The sequence below is a fragment of the Paralichthys olivaceus genome, chromosome 2, assembly GCF_024713975.1.
Source record: "Paralichthys olivaceus isolate ysfri-2021 chromosome 2, ASM2471397v2, whole genome shotgun sequence".
In the NCBI taxonomy this organism is placed as follows: Eukaryota; Metazoa; Chordata; class Actinopteri; order Pleuronectiformes; family Paralichthyidae; genus Paralichthys; species Paralichthys olivaceus.
This window is the reverse complement of record NC_091094.1, coordinates 16,274,192-16,295,364: the sequence shown is the minus strand read 5'-3', so window position 1 is coordinate 16,295,364 and position 21,173 is coordinate 16,274,192. Positions and strand designations below refer to the sequence as shown.

The window sequence follows — 21,173 nt, the reverse complement described above, 5'->3', positions numbered from 1 at the left end:
AAACATGGGAATGCTCATTTATTTATCTCATCCACGTGTCACCTTCTTATTTTGTAAACTGTGCTTGTAGCTGCAATTTGAAATGGCCAAGAATTACACCAAGTTTAATGACCCAGTGTGTAAGATGAAGGTGAAATGGATCTATTGGGAGAAACTGAATATAAAATAATCCAAGAGAAGTTTTCACTAGTGTGTTTCATCTAAATTGTATAAATTGTTGTTTTCTTTACCCTCTTTATATGTAAATACTTTATATTTACATCAGAAGCAGGTCTTCTCCACAGAGGCCACCAGGTTTTTTACAGTAGCCCAAACTGGACAAACTAAACCTTTTGAGTTTTTATGACAACTGCAGAACAGGTTCTCTGTCATGTTTGGAAGGGGAGGGTGAGGTGAGGGGTGTTCAGCTGCAATATGACACATCACCACTAGATGTCACTAAATTCTACATATGGAATCTTGTGTATATCTGATCATATCACTTGATAAAGGTAATTATCATGATAAATGTCACATTATTATTTATTTTAAGTTTGAAGACTCAGTTTTTGCTCATTAGTGAAGGTTTACATTTTCTTCTTAATGAGCAGAGAATGGCAAACCCTTGATTAACAGTAGAGCATTAATGTGTTTTGGTCTTTGTTAATTGCTATTTAGATAAATATTTGATCAAATTCCCCTTTACACATAGTCCGGTTGAGAATAATTGATTTATTTTAATTTACTGAAACGTGACTGAATACATCCTTAAATGAAAAGTGGAGACATAAACTTCACAGTTGCGTGACAATGCTATCACAAATCAAGGTCCACTTAGTCCCTTTTTTGGAAGCTTTGGATTGCATCACACAGTCTTCATGAAATTGTAGAAACTGCATGGCAAGTATTTCTAAAGGTGCAGTTCTTCAAAGCACCACCAGATAGAGACATTGTTGGGTCATATTCATAATCCCCCTTCATAAAACCCTCCAAATATATATTTTGAAGGTTGATAGGTAAGTTCTAAGGGTTATAATATATTACACAATTGTTCCAATAATGAATTCACTGACTTGACTTGATCTACTCTGCACAGAAACCCCTACAAAGAATCAGAAAACTAAAAACAAACATAGCCTCCTACTGCTACAGACATTACAGAACATTTATGGTGGACCAAAAAGATTTTCAAACAGTTGCTAACCCAGTCTCTGAAAAGAGCCATATTCATCTTTATTGTCTTGTCTGATGAGTGAACTATATTAAGTGAAGTAATTGTAACTTGCTCCAGTGTCAGACACTGCTTATACTTCCTTCTCACTGGGAATGCAGAATCTCCCTTGGCTTTGAATTTAGAACATTTACAGCCAAAGCACCATTTGTGTCACCGTGGAACCACTGATGGTACTTAAGATAAAATCAGAAACTAAAGAAATTCAAGAGGTTTATAAAAGAATAGCTTCATATAGCATCAGTTTGCCACTGAATGACATTTTTTGTGGATTGATTGATAGCCCATGCATTTTGCCTGCTTCATATGTATTAAGATATTTGATCGTATAGTATGCACGTTTTTGATTAGGATGGATATTTATGAAACTGGGCTCAAAACCTCCATATAATGCTGTATTTTAGGCTTAGAAATTGAATCTGTTGTTGGCAGGTCCTTACATAAAATTCTACTGATTCCAGTGGCAAGGACTGTGATAAATACTTCAAATATGCAAACTTTAAAACTGTATATATGCACATCGACACAGCCCATATCACCAAAAGCTTTCATTTCTCATTGTCTTTGTCCTCTTTGTGTATCTTTTTCATCCTGAGACATTTCTGGGGTTTTTCGTTAATTTTTTTCTGCTTCATGTAAACATTTCTAAAGCAGCTCTGCAGCTGCCTAATACTCTTTTTTCATTGAAACACATTTTGGCAGGTATCAATATTTAAATTGACAATTTATGAATTCCATTCAGCAGCTTTGGCATGAGGGTCCTTGTAAGGGTCCTTGGTTCGCCTGGGGACACCTTCAATATAGCACAACAAATGGTAATGTTGGTACGATGTGCCTTCAGTGTCTTTACGTTTATATTCTTCCATTACTAACTTAAATACTCATAATTGTAAGCTCCAAGTTGTTTTTATTTGGAAACTTCAGATCTAATTCCAAAATTATGGACCCTTTTTTTTATATTCCTATATTTCCTATTGTCATATGAAATCGAGATGAAAACAAAAATGTTGCCAAGCAGAATATCAATGAGTCTACTATTATTATTACATGAAGAGGGAACAGTGTTTTTTTTTCTGCTTACGATGCTGCGGTCTCTTGTCCGTTATTGAAACTAAAGGCATTTACAGACACTCCCTAACAATTTGCTGAGAGTCATCAATTATGCAGGGTAGCCGCACGCACTGGGAAGGAAGATAGCAGCAACAATATGGCGACAGCCGCAGTTACTCCCGACTCTTTTCTATATCTGCAGTTCACTGACAGCTGTCCGGGCCGCTGTTGATGCGAGAAAAAGTAAGTAGACTGTGTGTTTTCTGCTTTGTCTGGAGATTTTGGCCGTGGGATGGATCGCAGCGCTACTTTGTCGACTGACTGCATGATCCCAGTGCCGCAGAGCGGTCCCTCTCCTCTCTTGGCACCGTATAGCGTCTGTGCATCAGCAGCAGCAGCAGCAGGAGGAGGAGGAGGGCTGCGTGCCAGTAGCATGGAGCAGATATGAACATGCGAGGCCAGAGGTGCGGGGAAGATGCGGGGCTTTTCAGAGAGCGCAGGGGGAAGACGTGCACTTTGTGATGCGGCGCGGTGGCGGAGGCGAGAAAGGAGGCAGACAGCGGGTTATTTGGGTGTTGGCCTGCGCGCCGCTGGATGGAATGACACTCCACTGTGGCAGAATGTGAAACATACGCATACAGGATGGGGGGGGAAGTGAGATTAGGTTAAAACTTCTCCGAGCGGCCGCTGTGTAACTACAGTGCACGCTCTCCGCAGCCGCCTCTTCATGCGTAATGCGATGCTTTGCAGACTCATTCCCGTAGCAGTTTTCTCGCTGCCATTATTTTATGGCTATGATAGTTTTATACCCCCCACCACCCCACCCCCACATACCACCTCTGTGCACCCCCTCCCTCCCTCCCTCCCTCCCTCTCGCCATCTCTTCGGAGACTGTATTGCGTGAGGAGGAAGGTGCGTCTTTAGTTTGGCACATCCTCTCACCTTTCCCCCTGCTCTTTTCACGCATTAGAATTAAGATTTCCCCCGTCATGTTTTTGCTCTATACACCAACATCATATATGGGGTTTCTGAATCTCCCATACATCATCATATGCGGGTGTGGTACAGCCTTAAGGCCCATTATATAGTTGTTTTTCTTTTTCACTCTGTCTATAAATCGTTCGACTGTTTCCTTTGGTGTGGGACTGGGTTATGCTGGGATGCTGTATGCGGAGGCCAGTGATGATGAGTTGTCAGGATATGGCTTGGTGTGTATTCAGCTGACCTACTAGGAGTTAGTTAGTCAGAGCCTATAGCAGCAATAAACCACACTGCAGTATTTTAGGCTTTGGCCCTATAGGCACGCCTCGGTATAAAACGGTGCACTTTTACCTTCCGGCTGCAAATCAGCCTCAGTCCATTTACATGATGTAACATATAATGTGAAGGGGAGCGGGTGGTCTTCATCTCACATTGGGACAAAGTTGTCCCAGAGAAATATAGGAGTATAGGTGTTTATCTCCTCGGTAGCCCAGTGCTTCACAATTTAATTCATCACTCCTTCTCAGTCCTCTGGGGGGGAGGCAGATTATTATAACTCATCAAAATTATCAGTCAGGTCTTAAACTGGTACTAGTCATATACTTAACTTGACCTGAAACTGACCCAGCTCAGAAGGTGGCATCCACTCAGGACCTGAGAGGTTGTTAGAGGCCCCTTTAAAATATCTGGCGTCCAGGTTGTTATCAGGGCAGCTGGGCTCACTTTTAAGGCTTGTTTTTATAAAAATATCACTGCAGGAAATGAAGGATGTGTAAGTTCTTTTTTTTTTTTTTGCCCATGTGACTCTGATGCAAGTGCCCAGTACACCCCTCCCTCTCTCCCTCCTTACCTCCCTCCCTCCCTCCCCCTCCTCCCTGTAGCTCCGTGTCTCCGCGGTGTCCGGTGAGTCCCATCAGATGTCATCTCTCCATCACAGAGCAAACCGCACAATACAGGATTCATTTGATGTCTACATGTATCCGGACGGAGGCTTTGTGGATTTCTTTCTCTCCTGACGCAGCGTCACAGCAGTTTTGTCGTTGCGCTGCTGAACCCGGACAAGCTTTTTTTTTAAATCCCCACTGGAGGCAACTGAGACAGCAATTGTTAATTTGTCAGTTTTTATTTATCTTTATTTATATCTTTTTTTAATTTCCGGACTCATTTGGCTCGGATGTACCTGTGCGATGTGTTGGCCCGTGCGCTCTCATACGTCAACAGGATCCAGTCTAATTGTTTGAGTGTTTCTTCTTCAGTTAGAGTCTGGTTGTTTTACGCAGTGTTTTTTCATATGACCCAGTAAGTTAGTGGACTTTCCTCTGGTCGCCTCTCAGTTCTGCTGCCGGTTTTTTTTTTGTAGGATTGTGTCCAGCGTCATGTGTCAAGCATGCACTGGCCATGTTATTGCGTCCTGGTGTGAATCACCTTGACTGTAGATCAATTGATGTTGCATTTGTGGAAGGAGACTTGGAGGTTGTGCCGAGGTTGGGTTACCTGAATAGGAATTCATTGCTCCTCTGGTTGGCTCCGCTTTCTTTCCTCTCTTGAAGATAGAAGTTGTTGGATCTCTGTCTTTCTCTCGGCCTGTGGATTTTCTCCTGCTCACTCCTTTCTGATTCATTTCCAGGTGTGTACTCTTTTGTCATTGTTTTCTTGAATGTTGCTCACTCTGCCCTGAACTGCTACCTGACTGTTAGATGTGATGTATCAGACAGCATGGCCATCAGCCAACAGGGGGAGCCTGGAGAGATGCAGGATGTCAATAGGACCTCGGTGCTTATACAATGAGTCAGAGCATCAGAGGTTTTATGGCTCCCACTTAAATTTCCTGTAATTATTTATGAAAATATCTTGTGACAGTTTAATCCATTGTTGTCATTGTTTTGGCCAACACAGTTGTATGATGTACGACATCAGAATACAGCAGTGAGGCCTGTGTCAGGTGTGTTGTGACTTTTATAAAGGTTTTTACATTTTGTCAAGTCAAGTGGATCAGATGGATGAGATCGTCACAGAGAACAACAAAACAGTCAGATGTTACTGTCAATTTGTTTTAATCACAGCTCATTATTACATCATTCTTTAAAATCTGTCAATATTTGTATTATTCTCATGTCCTACCCATTGCATACAACCACAAGTCTCAGTCAGTTATCTGCTTCATCTTTAATTTATATGATAATGGCTGTGGTACATAAATGGTAGAAACAAATTTAGGCTTTGCTGCATTGTAAGCTGAAAAAAATTCACATCAGTTTACCGATAATTATCATGATAAATGAAAATAAAAAGAGTCTCTTGAGTGAAGGTTTTCATTTTAAACATTTTTTAATGAGCAGTGATAAACAGCAAAACATTTCACAAATCTGAGGTAGATCAGTTACGTTTTATATCTCCTCACTGTAGTTGAACAATGTATAAGCAATATATTGACACACTTTGTTAAATTGCTATTGATGAAAATTAAATTGGGATTATTATTGAAATTGTCTTATTGCCCAGTCCTATACCTTGACATATCAAGTACATGTAAAAAAACAGTAGCACCAGACTCCTCGCTAAAATTGCATGTTCATCAAGCTAATATAAGATTGTTATTGTGCAGCATAGTGTAAAATATTTGTCTTAGCCTGTGTGCTGGGAAACTCTTACCCCTTTATTGTGCACAGACTGATATGGAGAGTTGTTTGTTCTTGAGCATAGAGACCTCCAAACCAAACCAATGAGCTGATAGCTGCATAGAGCTTTTACAACTCTAACAGATCCTCACTGAGACCAGCGATGCTGCCAACACATTGACATTCCACAGTGTCGTCGTGTTCATTGTTAATATCAATGATATGAAGCTTAAGGGAAAAACATGACTCAGTATGTTGCATTTTGCATGGTTAGAGTAAAGATGCAAAATAAACATCCCTGAGAAAGAAATATTGCAAAATGTTGTGTGAAACAGCGAGACATACAGTATACAGGCACACAGTAAATACAAGAAAAGAAAACTCTGATTTTGGGGTCATAATAGTGAAAGCAGAAATTTTGCCTGTGTTAAGAACTGAAGTTGAGCTTTTTGGGATTCAGGATCAGTGCTTTGGTTATTAAGGTTGATGAACAGAGCAGAAATAGTGCCGACTAGTCCATGTTCCATATGTTTGCACTTTTCCAGCTTTATTTTGCTTTGTTAGCTTTTTCTGGCAGAACTTTCAAACTCCATCTATACAGCTTTAAACAATATAACATGATGTAATATGATACATTAACTCTGCAAGCATATTATATGTAATGTTCAGCATTTTAAATCTAACAATTTGTTGTTCAGTCAGTGTTGTAATTAATCATTTTACATTTGAAAAAAAAAACAGGATGACATGTTATACAATGATTTTTCTCCTTCATTCATATGCTCTTCATCATCTTTGCTCAGTGCCTAATGCTCACTTTTCTTCACCTCCTCACTCCTTGTCCCTCTCTCTTCCCCTTAGAGCTGCATGTCTGGGATGGAAAACAAATAAAGAGGAAATAGCTGCAGGATGAAAACATGGCCGCACCCCTTATGGCACCCCCAGGACCTGACAGCTTCAAGAAATTCACCCCAGAGTCGCTTGAGAACATCGAGAAGCGCATCAATGACGAGAAAAACAAGAAGCCGCCCAAGCCCAGATCAGACAGTAGTCACCGTGACACATCTGACGAAAATGAGCCCAAGCCAAACAGTGACCTGGAGGCTGGGAAGAGCGTGCCGTTCATCTACGGTGATCTTCCTAATGGAATGTCGGCCACGCCGCTGGAGGATTTGGACCCCTACTACTTGAACAAGAAAGTGAGTTAGCCCCACAGCAGGCCAAATGCACCACCCTGTTTTTCGTCCTCTCATCATATAAATGTCCAAATGAAGACGCTTTTGCTAAATGTTGGTGAGAGAAATTGACATTCCTTTTTTTAAAAATGTTTTTCAGCTGTTGTGATGAAGCTGCGAATGAGCTAAATCTTTACGCCTTCTCATGTGAAACTGCGACAATGTAAACCAACAACACATTTCAGATATATGTTATGAAACTCACTTTCATAACAGATTCAGGTCTCATATCAATTTAGTCAAATGAAAGTTACTGTATTCACTACAGGGATAAGGTTAGCATAATAGCAAAGATGACCTTGAAGCATTGAGGAGCTTTTCATTTCTATTCAGTCACTGACACCTCAGAGATAGTCACTGCATCATTCAGATGCACAGTGAGATCATACAATACTTGTGAGTTTATTCGTACATCTGAGAAATTGACACACAACTGAGGTAGAGTCACAGATGTTACTCTGCTCCGGCAACACTGCAGGGCTGCTGTGGAGCTGTTTTTAGGATCAGTTACCTCCATATAAGTTTCTGCAGTTTTGATTGATAGTCTGTGTTAATCTGTGGTGGTGACAAATATACCATCATCGCTGTCAGATGGCAGGTGCTCTGTCCAACAAATTGTCTGAGGGAATCGCATTTTCATCAATGCAGTCAAATAATAATTCAGCTTTAAAAATGTGTGCATGCATGTGTTGAGAAATGTCTAGGGATCCAAAAGATTAAATGTTTCACTCCTCTTTAATAGAGGAGCTGCAGCCATGTTTTCATTATCGATAATTGACTCGCCTCATAATTCTGTTGGACTGTTTGAGTTTAGCGTTTTACTATCTGTTTTTTTTTAAACAGATAAGCTGAAAATCTATTAGCATTGAAGGTCATGTCAGTCGTACATCGGTACCACTGTTATTTAAGATCATTGAAAAGTGATGTTGTGCAGTAGCATCATTTCTGCATTTAAGGAAAATTAGCTACTGGATGAATGTTATGTGTGGCAGCAGACACAAACAGTGACATGTTTTTATTTAGTAAACAAACAAGGAATTAGCTTTGGTATTTGGTGCATTTCAAACTTAAGTAGAAAAGAAAGGGAGGAGAGAAAGCAGAATAAGAAGCAGGTACTGAGGTTTAAGGAGAAGGGTAAAGGCAATAACCCAAAGTACAAGAGCAAGAAATGAAAAGCTTATTGAATATATTGAGGAATAAATGAAAAATATCAAATAAAACAAATAAAAATATTTGCAGTATTTTATATACAGTGCAGAATATAGACATATAGACTTAAACTCCAGCTTGGTCCTACCTTTACTGTATCTCTGCACTATCAAAAGAGTAATGGTGAGCGAATGCAGAAGATACAGGACGGCACAGGAAGTGGCGAAAAAAGGCAGCATGCTATAGTACCTTCAGCTGTTTATAGCTGGAGGAGTAGAGGAGTAGCCAGTCTCCTGTGTGGTGGCAGTGATAATGTGTAAGTGAATCTGCGACCTGTACGGTAGCGAGAAGCCCAGTCAGCAGGACTGCTCGTCTCTACCAGCAGCTCTCCCTCCAAGCTTGGATGAAACTATCAAGTGTATGTGCCTTTTGTGATCTATTGATCCACAGCTCTTTAGTTCAGTGGTGGCCAGAGTCAGGGTTGTATCCTCGTCTTATTATCCTTCCCCACTTTGCTTATTTCCCAATACATACTTCTTTCCCTCCCCCTCACTCTCCTCTGTGGCGCCTCACTTTGGTGACTGAAGGGAAGTGGCTGCAGAGCTCTTCATCATGGTTTCAACTCACACTCCTCTTTGACCAGGTGCAGATCTTTTGATTTCAGCCAAATGTGAGCAAAGGTCTCTGAGATGGTATGGTGTCTTTACAATGAGACTTCTTGGTTGATTTAATTAAATTTTTTTTTTCTATTTAGTCTCTGCATAGTTGATAGTTGTAACGCCTGCTGACCGTGAAATACGAAGTGAGTTATAGTGCTGTCAAAGTGCTGTCAGGAAGTAAAAAATCAAAAAACTGATTCTGTCTCTCAAGGCAATTTGGTGGAGTGGTTTATTCCTGAAAAAGTTAAGTAGTGAACTTACACGGCTCAAACATAATCTCCATTTACACATTATTACCATAGAATGTTCATCATTTCATACACAATCACATTGGAGGTTTTTCAACTTGTTGTGAAAACCTGATACCGGAAAAGCAACGCTGCAAAAATGTAGATGAATGGTACCCAAAGAAGAAAACACAGTAAACCATGGTACAACTATGGATCTTCAGTTTGCAAATATAATTTAATTTGTTTATTCAGATTTGTTAAATTGTAATACATTTATTTTAAATGGTGAAATAAAAATATATATGTTCTATTTGAAATATTGATTTAATAATAAAATCAGTCATATACTGTAGTTGCCTTTAGCTAATAAGAGCCTTGAAATGACATGAAACATGTTTGTCAAATAAGCAGGAGTTGTGAAATATAATAACATCTACGTCGTTTCTATAACACGCTTGTTCTCTAAAACAAGAGATAGTTGATCTTCAAAATAAATATTATTTCTGAACAGTTATTGGGTGTAATTCTGTACCAGTGAACAGGCCATCAGCTGCTACAAGCTGTAGGTACATTCCAACATTGGATGTTGTGCCAATGAGAAATACAAACATATACTTCATTGGCATTTAAGAGTTTCTGAATGATTAACATCATAATGTTGTTAATCTTGAGTAATTAAATCCATGACCTGAAAAAAGTATTTGCAGTATGCACAATATACTTAACAGTATGTTTTTAAGGGACTTTTAAAATGGCTGTAAGGATTACTGGGCTTTTAGACTGCATAGCTATATAGCTCATCTAACTATTACGCTGCTGCTTGTGTTTCTGCTTGTACAGGTTCTGGCTCCTCATTCTGCTTAGTCAAGATCTGCTGACTTCATCATATCCTGCAAACCCATGTGTTGTATCAGTTGAATGAGAGTCACAGGCTAAGACCTCATCATCCCATGTTCATCAGTCACATCAGTCATTTTCCTAATACACTAATGTCTCTGTCCTTTATCACACCTGAGGAAGTTCCTCTTAGCATATTCATGGTTAGCGGCCATTCCTCCTCAAGCTGTTCGCGTCCTCACCTTTTCACGCTGCTCTTCTCCTCTACTCGACCGACAGTCATCCTAATGATCACCATTGCACTGTATGTCAATGAGTGTGTGTGTGTGTATGTGCCTGTGTGTGTGTGAGTGTGTTACCATCAGCTGCAGGAAACCTGATCATAGCACTCATGCATCAAAGGGAGGAAGAGGGGGCAGTGGTGAGGTAGAGAAATGCAGCGTTGCAGTTCTTGTTTTCCCCTGTGATGGGGAGAGGACTGCCTGGGCTTTTCAAATGTCTGATGTGATTAGGCAATGTTAAAGGTGCTGTAGTCACACAGGAAGAGCAGGACGGGATGGATGGATGGTTGGATGGATGGTAGGAGGGATGGAAGGCATACTTGTGTTTTAGCTGCAGTGTTTACGTGTGATATACAGTACAATGAAATTGTGTTAAGATGATTCAGCTTGAATAGGCTGTTGTACAACAGCATGGGAATAAAAGATTTGTTCATGTTTTGTCGATGCAAAAGCTCCATTCTCCTCCTGACGGTGGCGTTTCGCATCTTGTATCAGGAGTGTGCAGAAAACCAGGCTTTTCTTTTCAGGCTTCTGCAGCTGTTAGTGAATGCAGCAGGGGAGCTCATGGCGAATGCAGAAGTCAAATCTGGATCTCAGCATATACTGTACATACCATTACGTTATGTCTCTATTCCACCATCTCTGTCTCTTTGTCTCTATGTGTGTCTCTGACATGTCTCTGCTTTCTCCCCCTCCTCTCTGGCATTTTCTTTTTAGGGTGTAGTAAATTAGAGTGAGGGCTAGGCTTTAGTGCTCTGTCTGAGTCCTCAGCCTCTGATGACACAGCATCCTCCTGTACTGAGGCTGAATGACGAAGGGACGGGGTGGAGGGGGCTGAGCGTGCTTTCACTGCTACAGCCAGGTTGGTGTAAAGAATGAGGGGTGGGGAAAGCAGAATAACATACAGGTAGAAAAAAAAGAGATGATGATGCATTTATTTTCACTTAGTGTGGTATAATTTGCAGGGACATTAGTTTGCAGTCATTTAGGTGAGACATTAGTGAATATATCTTACTGCAGAAGCTTTTAAGTTGATGTTTCAGGTACAGATATTAAACTAAAGCTATAATCATCAAAGTTTCACAGTCAACAGCGTGGAAGTTTAGATTTTTTTGGTTCTCTGTAAAATGCACTCAGTCCAAAACATAGCAGAAAAGGCTGAAATCCAGCTAATCTGTATATGTGTAACGTTTTCTATTGTTGTGCAAAGAGAAATCCAGATATGATTCGATTTAAAATCATATGTTATGATGTTAAGAAGGTCATCTAAAGTCCCAAGGTAAAGTTAGGATGGTAATTTGTCTATGATACACTTTTTATCTATATATAGATATAGCCATTAGCCAGTTGTCAGTCTGCTCTTGCTAGCTTTTCCAGGATTACCAACCCTAGCTTTAACAACTGTTTTAATCATTTTTCTAACCATTCATTTATTGATTGTTAGTCTATTTAAATTCAACCAATAGTTCAAAAACCTATATAGAAAATGAAGAAGTCGGAATCTTCCTCATAAAAACATTATCTCACCTCTGAATCAACTAATTGTTATAATATTCATTATTGCAGTCTCCTTATAGGTCTGCAGCTTAGAAAGACCAGATATTGAGTCAGTTACTTGCAGTATCAGACCTGTCTGTGTCAGGCTGGGGTCCTGTGAGGAGTATTAGGGTAAGAGAACACCCCCCCTATGATTACACTCTGTTTACCTGCTTACATTTCCCTCATCATCTCATTCTCGGTTTCTCTCTCTCTGCTGCTGCATGCCTCCCCAGTCCTCCCACCATCCATCTCAGGTTTGGCTCTCTCTCTCTCTCCCTCTCTCTCTCTCTCTCTCTCTCTCCTCTGCAGCTCTCTGACTTTCTGTTCTGCATCACTCCCCCTCCACCCCCTCATCTCTCTCTCTCTTCGCCTCCCTCTGCTGCTGTCCCATACCCCTGCAAGCCCCTCTTCATATCCGCTGCTACACACACGCACGCACATGCCCGCCCACACACACACACAAACACACACACACACACACACACACACACTGTCCTTGGAGCTGCATTCTGCCTCCAGATTTCTTGCATATGTGCTCTTTTCTTTAAAGCTCTGTGGAGAATTAGGAACATTTCTCCTGCTTTGCAGCAAATAAGGCTTGAAGCTCGCTCTGCTGAGTTGTGTAGGTGTAGTTATAGTGAGGTGTGTAGCTGTGCATCTTTCTGCACTGTGTGTAAAGGCCTTTAACATCCTTAGTGTTACATATAGTGTGTTTTGTGATCCATCAATTCAATGTGATTATATTTATGAAGTTCTTCCCAAAGTGAGCTTCCTAAACATGGATGAGATGTAGCTGCCATTGAAATGTGTTGTGGAAATCAAGACTTTGAACACAAAGATGATGTCACCAATTCACTCTGTCAAACAATTTTACATGTGTCTCTGGGAAATTAATTAGTTTGGGGTAGTTAGGTTTTGATAAGTCACTGTGTTATTTGTTGTGAAGAATTTACCAAACAACAGTCTTATGTTTGAATTTTGTTCCTGTGGGTGTTTGATCATGTGATTGGGGTGTGTGGTTTTCTATACAGTTTAGAGTTCATCGAAATTACAATAAGCACGTACTGCCTGCAGCTCCTCATTAATCCAACTCACTGTAGCTTCCTGTTCTATTGTTCTGTTAAGTCATTTATATTTTTATCATTATTAAATCTTGTTTTAAGTTACTTTATTTACCCCATTATTAATAAGTGTGCTGTGAACATAACCCATAACAATTGAGCTTTATAGAGCAAATTCGTGAGATTTGTATTTTATAAGATGAATCCATTGATCGATTGTGGTCGATCATTGTGGCAGACAATCAATTAAGTGAATTGCCTGTGACATTTGCATCCCTTCTTGTAATTGTGCCAGGTTTCCATCAACAAATTTTCTGTTTCCAAATTGACTCAGGTCATTGACTTTCTGATGCCTCATTGTTGTTGAATTGAGGATCTTTGTGAAAAATTGTGTATTTCCATTTGGTGAAGAGGATGACCTACTTCAAAACCCAGACTCAATATCCACAAAGCACACATATGCAGGAGTGCAGTGTCTTTATCTCTGAAGTTTTCAAAAACCTCTATAAATCCACATAAGAAACATATGACATATTTAAATGGAAACCAGTATTCTGAACCAGTATTCCAGTACACCAGTATCTCATATAAACATCATAATCAAAATCAAGTATTTATAATGTCTTTGTCTCAGAATAGGATCAATAGTCAGAATATTGCTGTGTAATCTTTATCTCTCTTTTCATGCACATACTTGTTCTTAGTCAACAAAACACTTTACTTGATCGGCGAGAGAAAGATGTGAACATTTACAATATGTTTATACAAGAAAATAATTGTGCGAAAAACAGTGAGAGGATATTTCAAGTAGATGCTCTGCAGAAAGAAACAAGGAGGGAGGGAGAGTGAGAGGAGGCCTCCGGTGGAGAGAATACATTTTGTCTTCCCCCACATTGTGGACGCTATTTTTACTTTAATTAGATTTCAGGACACCACTTGTCTCTGGACACTTACGGTCGCCTCAACAATTCTTCCTGGTGTTTCCCGTGGCGAGAACCGCAAATTTGTGAAGGGTGTATTTCTCTTTAGCTGATGTCATGTGCATACTAAAGACCAATTGGCTTTATTATAAGTGTGTTCCAGCAAGTGGCCGTTCATCATTTGTCAGTTCACAGAACATCAACATCTACACAAACTGCTAATCACTTAAAGTTGAATGCAAAGGATCTAAATGCAAATTTCCATTTTAAATTGAAAGTGATATAAATTATTCTATTTCCAGATATGAATTTGATCGAGACATTACTACATCACATACAGGAGATGATATATTTTCTATAAATACATATACATATGAAGAGAGGATTGGATGAGGACTCACAGATTCTCATCCAAAGTGCTTGAACCAGCTATAAACTGCGATGCCTTTAAAGAAAGTGGGAGCAACAGAGGTTGTGAATGTAAAGTATCCCACTTGTCTGTTTGTAAAATGATTATACTTCTCATTCTGACCCTGCATTTTGTGTCCAAAATCCTGCACAAACATCCACAAGCGCCTATAGGTATGCACAAAGAAAACATGCTGCTGCCTCACCCCAGTGCCCAGCCCCACTTGGCCCGGTGCTGTTTATGGGTGGGGAGTGGTTGTTGAGAGCCTGAGAGTCAGCAGATCTGCCTCTGATCGATGTCAGCATTTGCGGTTCTCTTCCAGTAAGAGCTTTAAACTTGGGGAGAAGAGAGTCATTTGGCCCAGGGAGAGGAGAGAGCTTCCCATGCCTGCGCCTGTCTGCTGCCCCTGAGGCGGCACACAGAGGCAGAGGCTTGGTCTGATGCAACCAGGACAGAGGTGTTGACTCCTCATGAGTGACTGGCCACCCAGGAAGGAGTGATGTCTGTGTCCTTGCGTCCTCTGACTTTGTGCCCTTGTGTAATCCTCTATCTTTTTACTACTGTGTTTCTCCTGTGTGCTAGTTTAAGATCAGAAGTTCTTTACTCACTGTCGTCTCTTTATGAAATGGATGAAGTGACAAGGCTGTGAGGACTCAAATCAAAATGCTGCATTCTGATGGATTTCAGAATCACCTGTATTGTGAGAACCAGCTCTGTTTTAGCTGAAACCAATGCAGCAATGCCTCATGACTCAGAGGTGAGCTCAGGACTCACATCAGCCAATCAGCAGCCAAGTTACACTCATCTCTTCCTCTGGTTAAAATAAGAAAGCACAAAGGTTTTCAGACCATCTAATGAACCATATGTGACATGTAATTAATACTTTGAATGATCTAACTGTCTCGTTTTCTCTCTCTCTCTTTTTTTCTCTCCACAGACATTTATAGTCATAAACAAAGGGAAAACAATCTTCCGCTTCAGTGCCACGCCCTCCTTGTACATCTTAAGCCCTTTTAATCTACTTAGGCGAATAGCTATTAAGATTTTGATACATTCATATCCTTTCAAGTGATCTATTTTCTATGTTCTGCTGTTGTTGTATTTACATATTGCTTGTTATTTTCTGTTTGTATAGTAAGTGTCCAGTGAATATTAAGTGAAGCTAATGCTCTGTCAGCACTAAGTCATAGTCTTCTCTCAGCCCTCTTCCTTAGAGCTTTACTTGAGTCTTAAATAGAGCTCGACCAACACTGATTTTTTTGGTAAGAAGCAAATTTTGAGTCATTCCTTGTTTACTGTCAGTTATATAGTTTCAAAGAAAGCCACACATTTTTTTATATTTTTAATTTTTTCTCTTGTTCTAGCACATTATGTTCTTCAAAAAAGCTTTGAAAACAGAAAAACTTAACGCATTGTAATATTTATTGACTTTTTTTTTTGTATTACTGAGAGGACAGATTTTAGCTTGGGCCTGTGCTCCATAACCCCACCCCTTGGATTTGCCCCTGCAGCTATATATATATTTTAAAACTATGACACTGAAATGTAATTGAAGCTTGAGATTTTACTGTTCAACCATAAACTTTATTCCAAAGAACTATAGATAAAAAGAAAACACAAATATAACCAAATACATAGAACTTGAATTATGTAAACATAAATGCATTGTTTAGTCTCTGATATAACAATTTTCATATCAACAAACATAAACTAATACTGATACAGTATATCTGTGGCTAATATCGACCAATATCAGCCAACTGTTAAATTGGTCGGGCTCTAGTGTTTGAATTGTATTTAAGTTGTTGCCATATTAGAATTATTTTAAATGTAGGAGACACTGTTCAGACTTTCCTTAACTGTTCTCACGTTATTCAGCATGATCATCATGTGTACGATTTTGACCAACTGTATATTCATGACATTTAGTGACCCTCCGGAGTGGTCAAAACAAGTAGAGTAAGTACACGTACATACTTCCTCCTCAGCTATCATTTGCTTGTTTCATGTGTCCGTCACTATTTACTCTCTTCTTTCTTTATTTCCAAGGTATACCTTCACAGGTATCTATACGTTTGAGTCACTCACAAAAATTGTTGCCCGAGGCTTCTGTATAGATGGGTTCACCTTTCTCAGAGACCCATGGAACTGGCTGGATTTCATGGTCATCTCAATGGCGTAAGTATTTAAACTCATTACTAGAATTTACATAGACGACTATGGTCATTTTTGCAACTCTTAAAAGTACTGTGATGCACTGTGGGATTGTTTTTGGTAATCAGAGTACAGGGACACAACTTCTTTATTCTCAGAATTCTGAAGGCATTTAAATATTCTGACATTTAAATATCAAGTCAGTGATGTCATACATCTTATGTGGATTTGATATAAATCCAACAATATTAACCAAAATGTTAACTAATCTTCTGACATTAGACATTTTAGTTATCAGTCAGTTTAGTCACTTTAATGATTCACTTATATACTCCATTATGGAGTGGGTATCATAACACAACTTTATCGCCATTTGATTTAATCTTCTAACAACAAACTGCAGTGTGTTATCTACAGTCAGCTGCGGTGGTTTTAACAGTGAAACACATGATGGTTCTATTTTATCAGAACAAAGACAAAGGCAGTACTTTCTTATCTGAAAGCTGCTGTGGGCAAATCTGGACATATATACAATGCATATGTCATATACATCAACAAATACAAACTGTGAAGAGGCAACTATAGACTAACACATTTTTGTGAGCTCAGTCTCACAGTAGCTGATTTGTCACATATATTTTATCATAAGGTGACAATGCCTTGGCTTTTAAGTCTCTTATCACAAATTATTTCAATGCCAATATTTTTGTTTGGTGTCATCTTCTCTCGGGATATGAAGTTGTTCTCCTGCGGTTTACAGATTATAGGCTATAAGTAAGTCCTCCTTATTACTTGTTATTAAGATCTTAGACATTTTTAACTGAGAACACTGAATTTAATAATTTGTGTAATGTTGCAAAGGCTTGGAAACAGAAATTGCCCACAGCACCTTGACTCCACATCAGTCCATCGTACCACCCTCATGATGCTCATTGAAATACTATGTAACTCTCTATTCTTTCTATCCTGTGTGGGACGGCTGCTGAGTAACTGTATCTGATCCACCTTGCAGGTATATAACAGAGTTTGTAAACCTAGGCAATGTGTCAGCTCTGCGTACGTTCAGGGTTCTGAGGGCTTTGAAAACAATTTCAGTTATCCCAGGTAAGACAGTCCAGGTGTTCTGTGTTTGCGGGCGGGCGATGTCACGGGGTTGATGTCATGGGGTTGATGTTGGGTGTGGTTTTGTTTCAGTCCTCCTCTCCTCTTCCTCCTTCGCTCTCTTCCCACTGGTCGGACAGGCGCTCTCTCTCTTACCGTGGTGTCCCCTCCTGGTCTTCGATGGTGGTGCTGGTGTCGTGCTCGTGCGCGCTCATGCGTGCGTGTGTGCGTGTCGTTATTGTGTGTGTTGTGTGTCATGGGGTTCTGTATTGTGTGTCATCCTACCTTGTTGCAGATATGTAACAGAGTTTGTGGACCTTGGGAATGTCTCGGCGCTGAGAACGTTCAGGGTTCTCCGAGCATTGAAAACAATTTCTGTCATTCCAGGTGAGACTCCCATTTAAACACTAAGGCTGAGCTTCCTTTAGCTGTTAGCCGTCTTTATTACTATCACTTTCATATTGTTTTTCTTTTTTTATAGACTAAGTTTCAGAATTTCTCTCTTTTTACTTTTGTTTTATGATCAAAAATGGTAGCAATACATTTTTGATAGGCTTAGCAGTCTACTGGTAGTGTGGGTTCACATGACCCATGGACAGCTGATATGTTAGGCAACAACTGTCTGTACAATTCTATCCATGTAAAGCATTAATGAATTTTCCAAAACAGTGCAAGGGTTTAGATATTATTTCTAAGGTGCTGACATACAGGATTAAATAAAACAAACATGATTATGAGAACTGTTACAACTGGTTTGCATTCACCTTTATTTCATACATTGATCCAATTTGTCAGAGTTTATGACACTGCCTTCTTATTTCTTAAGACATTTAAATTTCCTAAGACTGCCAAGCCTGATGACAACACACTGATGCTGCATGAAGCTTTGAGACAGATGCTTTTACAAGTTTGGCTTTTAAAGGGCTTTTAGTTGTAAAATGACTCATTTTGTTACTTCTTTTTCTTATATTTGAAGATCTTTTTCCATCCTGTGAGAGAAAGGGCAACATTATTAGATAAATCGCATATATAAGCAAAATTTTCCTCATATATTATTAGGATTTATAGGAAACACAGTCAAATAAGTTAATACATTTGCTTGAACATTAGATAAACTCAAAACACATAAATTATGAAGTCACTGTATGTCAGTACATATACACACATGCTCACACTCAGTACATAATAGTAAAGAACACTAGAGTAAAGTCACCCTCCAGCATGTAGTGCTCAGTTTTGCTCTGGGCTCAACCAGCCTGAGGGCTCACCCAGCACTGACAGAGTGAGAGAAAGTGGCGACGGGATGGGAGCGGTCCTTCATGTTAAAGCAAAGTCCCCATCATGGTTTACAGACGAGTGATGCTGACGCAGAGTCACTTCCTTCAGCCTTGGCGTTTAAATGACCTGCATGCCACCTCTCATTGCCCCTCCCAACCTCCTACTCTTCCTCGCTTGTCCTCTCTTTCTCCTCCTCACACCCGCTCCCTTGACTGAGCCCAATTCTGGCTGCTTGCTGTTTGTAAGGCTGCATGTTTGTTTGATTTGTTGGACGCAGTAAAATTAATAACTGTGGTTATAGTCAGGGATGTTTCCACAGATGAACACAAGGGTTAAAGGGAAATCTTAATCTCATGATACAGTTTATCTTCTTCAGATGGATGCTACATGCAGCTGGAGTGCTATCTGCTCTTTCTCAGTGGAAAAAAATTATAATTTTGCACTTGGAATGGAATTTTGTGAAAATGAAAATGTGTCTTCCTGATGGAAACGTCCCAAATAGCTGCAGTGTTTTTTGTGGTGTTTGTTCAGGTGAAGTAAAAAGATTAAGTTTTGTATTGAGTGTTATTGCATTCACAATTTTTTACACTGACATATAGGCTACTTTAAAAAAATGTAATATTAATATTATCTTGTAAAAAGAGTTTTTTCTAAAATCGAGTGCTCATGTGTTTGGAGTTACAACTTAGTGTCATAGTATTTTCTAAAACCTATAGAAACTAGGCTTAAAATCCGACTTTAAAGTAATTTTCTCTAACCATTACGATCGACCAACAACTTAATTTTAAGGGATAAGAAAAGGCTAATTTTTAAATCTAATAATGCAATAATTTTCTTTTTTAGGACTTTGTAGTTTGCAAACTACTGTGATCAGATTCAGATTCATATTTTTGCTTTGAAAAAAAAGCTAAACAGAAAGCTTCCAAGTGACACAACCAAAATCTTTGCAACTTTCCGAAGAAGTTATATTTATATGTAGGTCCCTTACTCCTAGTGAATCTGATTTCAACGGCCCGTAACCTACAGTATCTGTTCTTAAAGAGCCATGTCTGATGACAGTGATGATGTAAACACTATGTGTTTGTTCAACTATTAATTGCATATTTGCGCCATGTTCAACTAATGCGCTGGATTATGCAAGAAAACGCACTAACACTATATGAGTCCCATTTAAGTCACAATAAGTCTCTCACCACATTTGACTCAAAGTGTGAAACCATGCTGATGCAATATTCCATGTCAGACTTTAAAACCAGGAAAAGAAGAACAATTTAAGTGAGAAAGTGTCAATGACTCAATGATAAAACTGAAAACAGTCAAGTGGTGCTTACAAAAGAAATACGAGAAAGATAATTATTTAGCAAATATTGCTGTCTATCAGAGTAGTGTAATTGTGTAGCTTCTAAATCCTACCAATAATCTGCAATCTTTGCATTAATCCATTTCAATCCATCCACAATTAATACACTTTATTGATATTCACAGAGAGATTCTTTACTTTCTAATGACAAACTATACAGTCACATTTATTTGATTGTATTACAGCAATTCTGATAACTTAAACACCAGACAGTAGTTTAATGACAGGGGAGAACTATGTACTTCAAAAAAGTAGTACTCGTGATGTGTAATATCAGTCAAAGACCTATCAAAATGAGCATGGAGAAAAACAATGGAAGTGAACAGCAAGAACATCAGCAAAGGAAAAGGAGACAATTTCTCCTTCCAGGAAATGTGGAGATGCAGAACAACATGTTCCTCTGCCTCTCAGCATGACAGCAGATATTAAGCCCTCAAGCACACACACACACACGAAGTTTTTTATAACCCTATAGAAATGGCCTCACTCAGTGCTTTCATTATTTATGTTTGGATATCAGAAAATTCCAAATACCTTTACTGGGTTTATTCTCTCTACTGTAGGTTTATCGTGTTGCCTCGGTTCAATGGTGCTTTATGTAGAAAGTACAGAATTCTATAGAAATGGCCTCATTACATCTGTATATGAGAAACTTAGCCTGTTGCATTTACACATTTAAACTGCTCTCATAAAAAACAAAGGTATCATTGTAAAACAATATCTAAATTTAACAGTATACGTATTATTCTCAACGTACCTCTCAACATTTTTATAACTATAACTTGTGCTAACTTTTTTTACAACCAACTATAATTTTTAAGATATGATTCGATACGTCACGATATGGTACAACACGATATGGTACAACTCAATATAAAATGATTTGTCACATTACAATACGATAATCATTTATTCATCCTCATGGGGGAAATTCTGGTATTACAGAAGCCCAAGTACAGAATACATCCAGGTAAAAAGAATACGACAAAATAAAATAGAATAAAATGTAATAAAATAGAACTATATAAATGACTCAAATGACAGCAGTAGACTAAGATAGAGAGTACATCCACTAATGATGTGCTTGATATACTGGTTTAA

The 21,173-nt window shown here is 39.1% G+C and overlaps 1 protein-coding gene across 6 annotated transcripts in view; it reads left to right on the top strand.

Annotated features, from left to right (window-relative positions):
• Positions 1-2,345: 2,345 nt before the first annotated feature.
• Positions 2,346-21,173, top strand: part of scn8ab (sodium channel, voltage gated, type VIII, alpha subunit b) — a 46,904-nt gene continuing 28,076 nt past the window's right edge. For 2 of the 6 annotated variants that reach the window (XM_020086736.2, XM_020086735.2), the window contains exons 1-6: positions 2,346-2,503; positions 6,721-7,058; positions 15,117-15,235; positions 16,049-16,138; positions 16,229-16,357; positions 17,730-17,821. In XM_020086736.2, coding sequence (XP_019942295.2) covers positions 6,777-7,058; positions 15,117-15,235; positions 16,049-16,138; positions 16,229-16,357; positions 17,730-17,821 — 712 coding nt within the window. In that variant the 5' untranslated portion in view covers positions 2,346-2,503; positions 6,721-6,776. Of the gene's footprint in view, positions 2,504-4,153; positions 4,869-6,720; positions 7,059-15,116; positions 15,236-16,048; positions 16,139-16,228; positions 16,358-17,345; positions 17,438-17,729; positions 17,822-21,173 lie in introns of those variants that run through there. The other 4 variants (XM_069539088.1, XM_069539079.1, XM_069539074.1 and 1 more) reach the window with 3 other exon arrangements.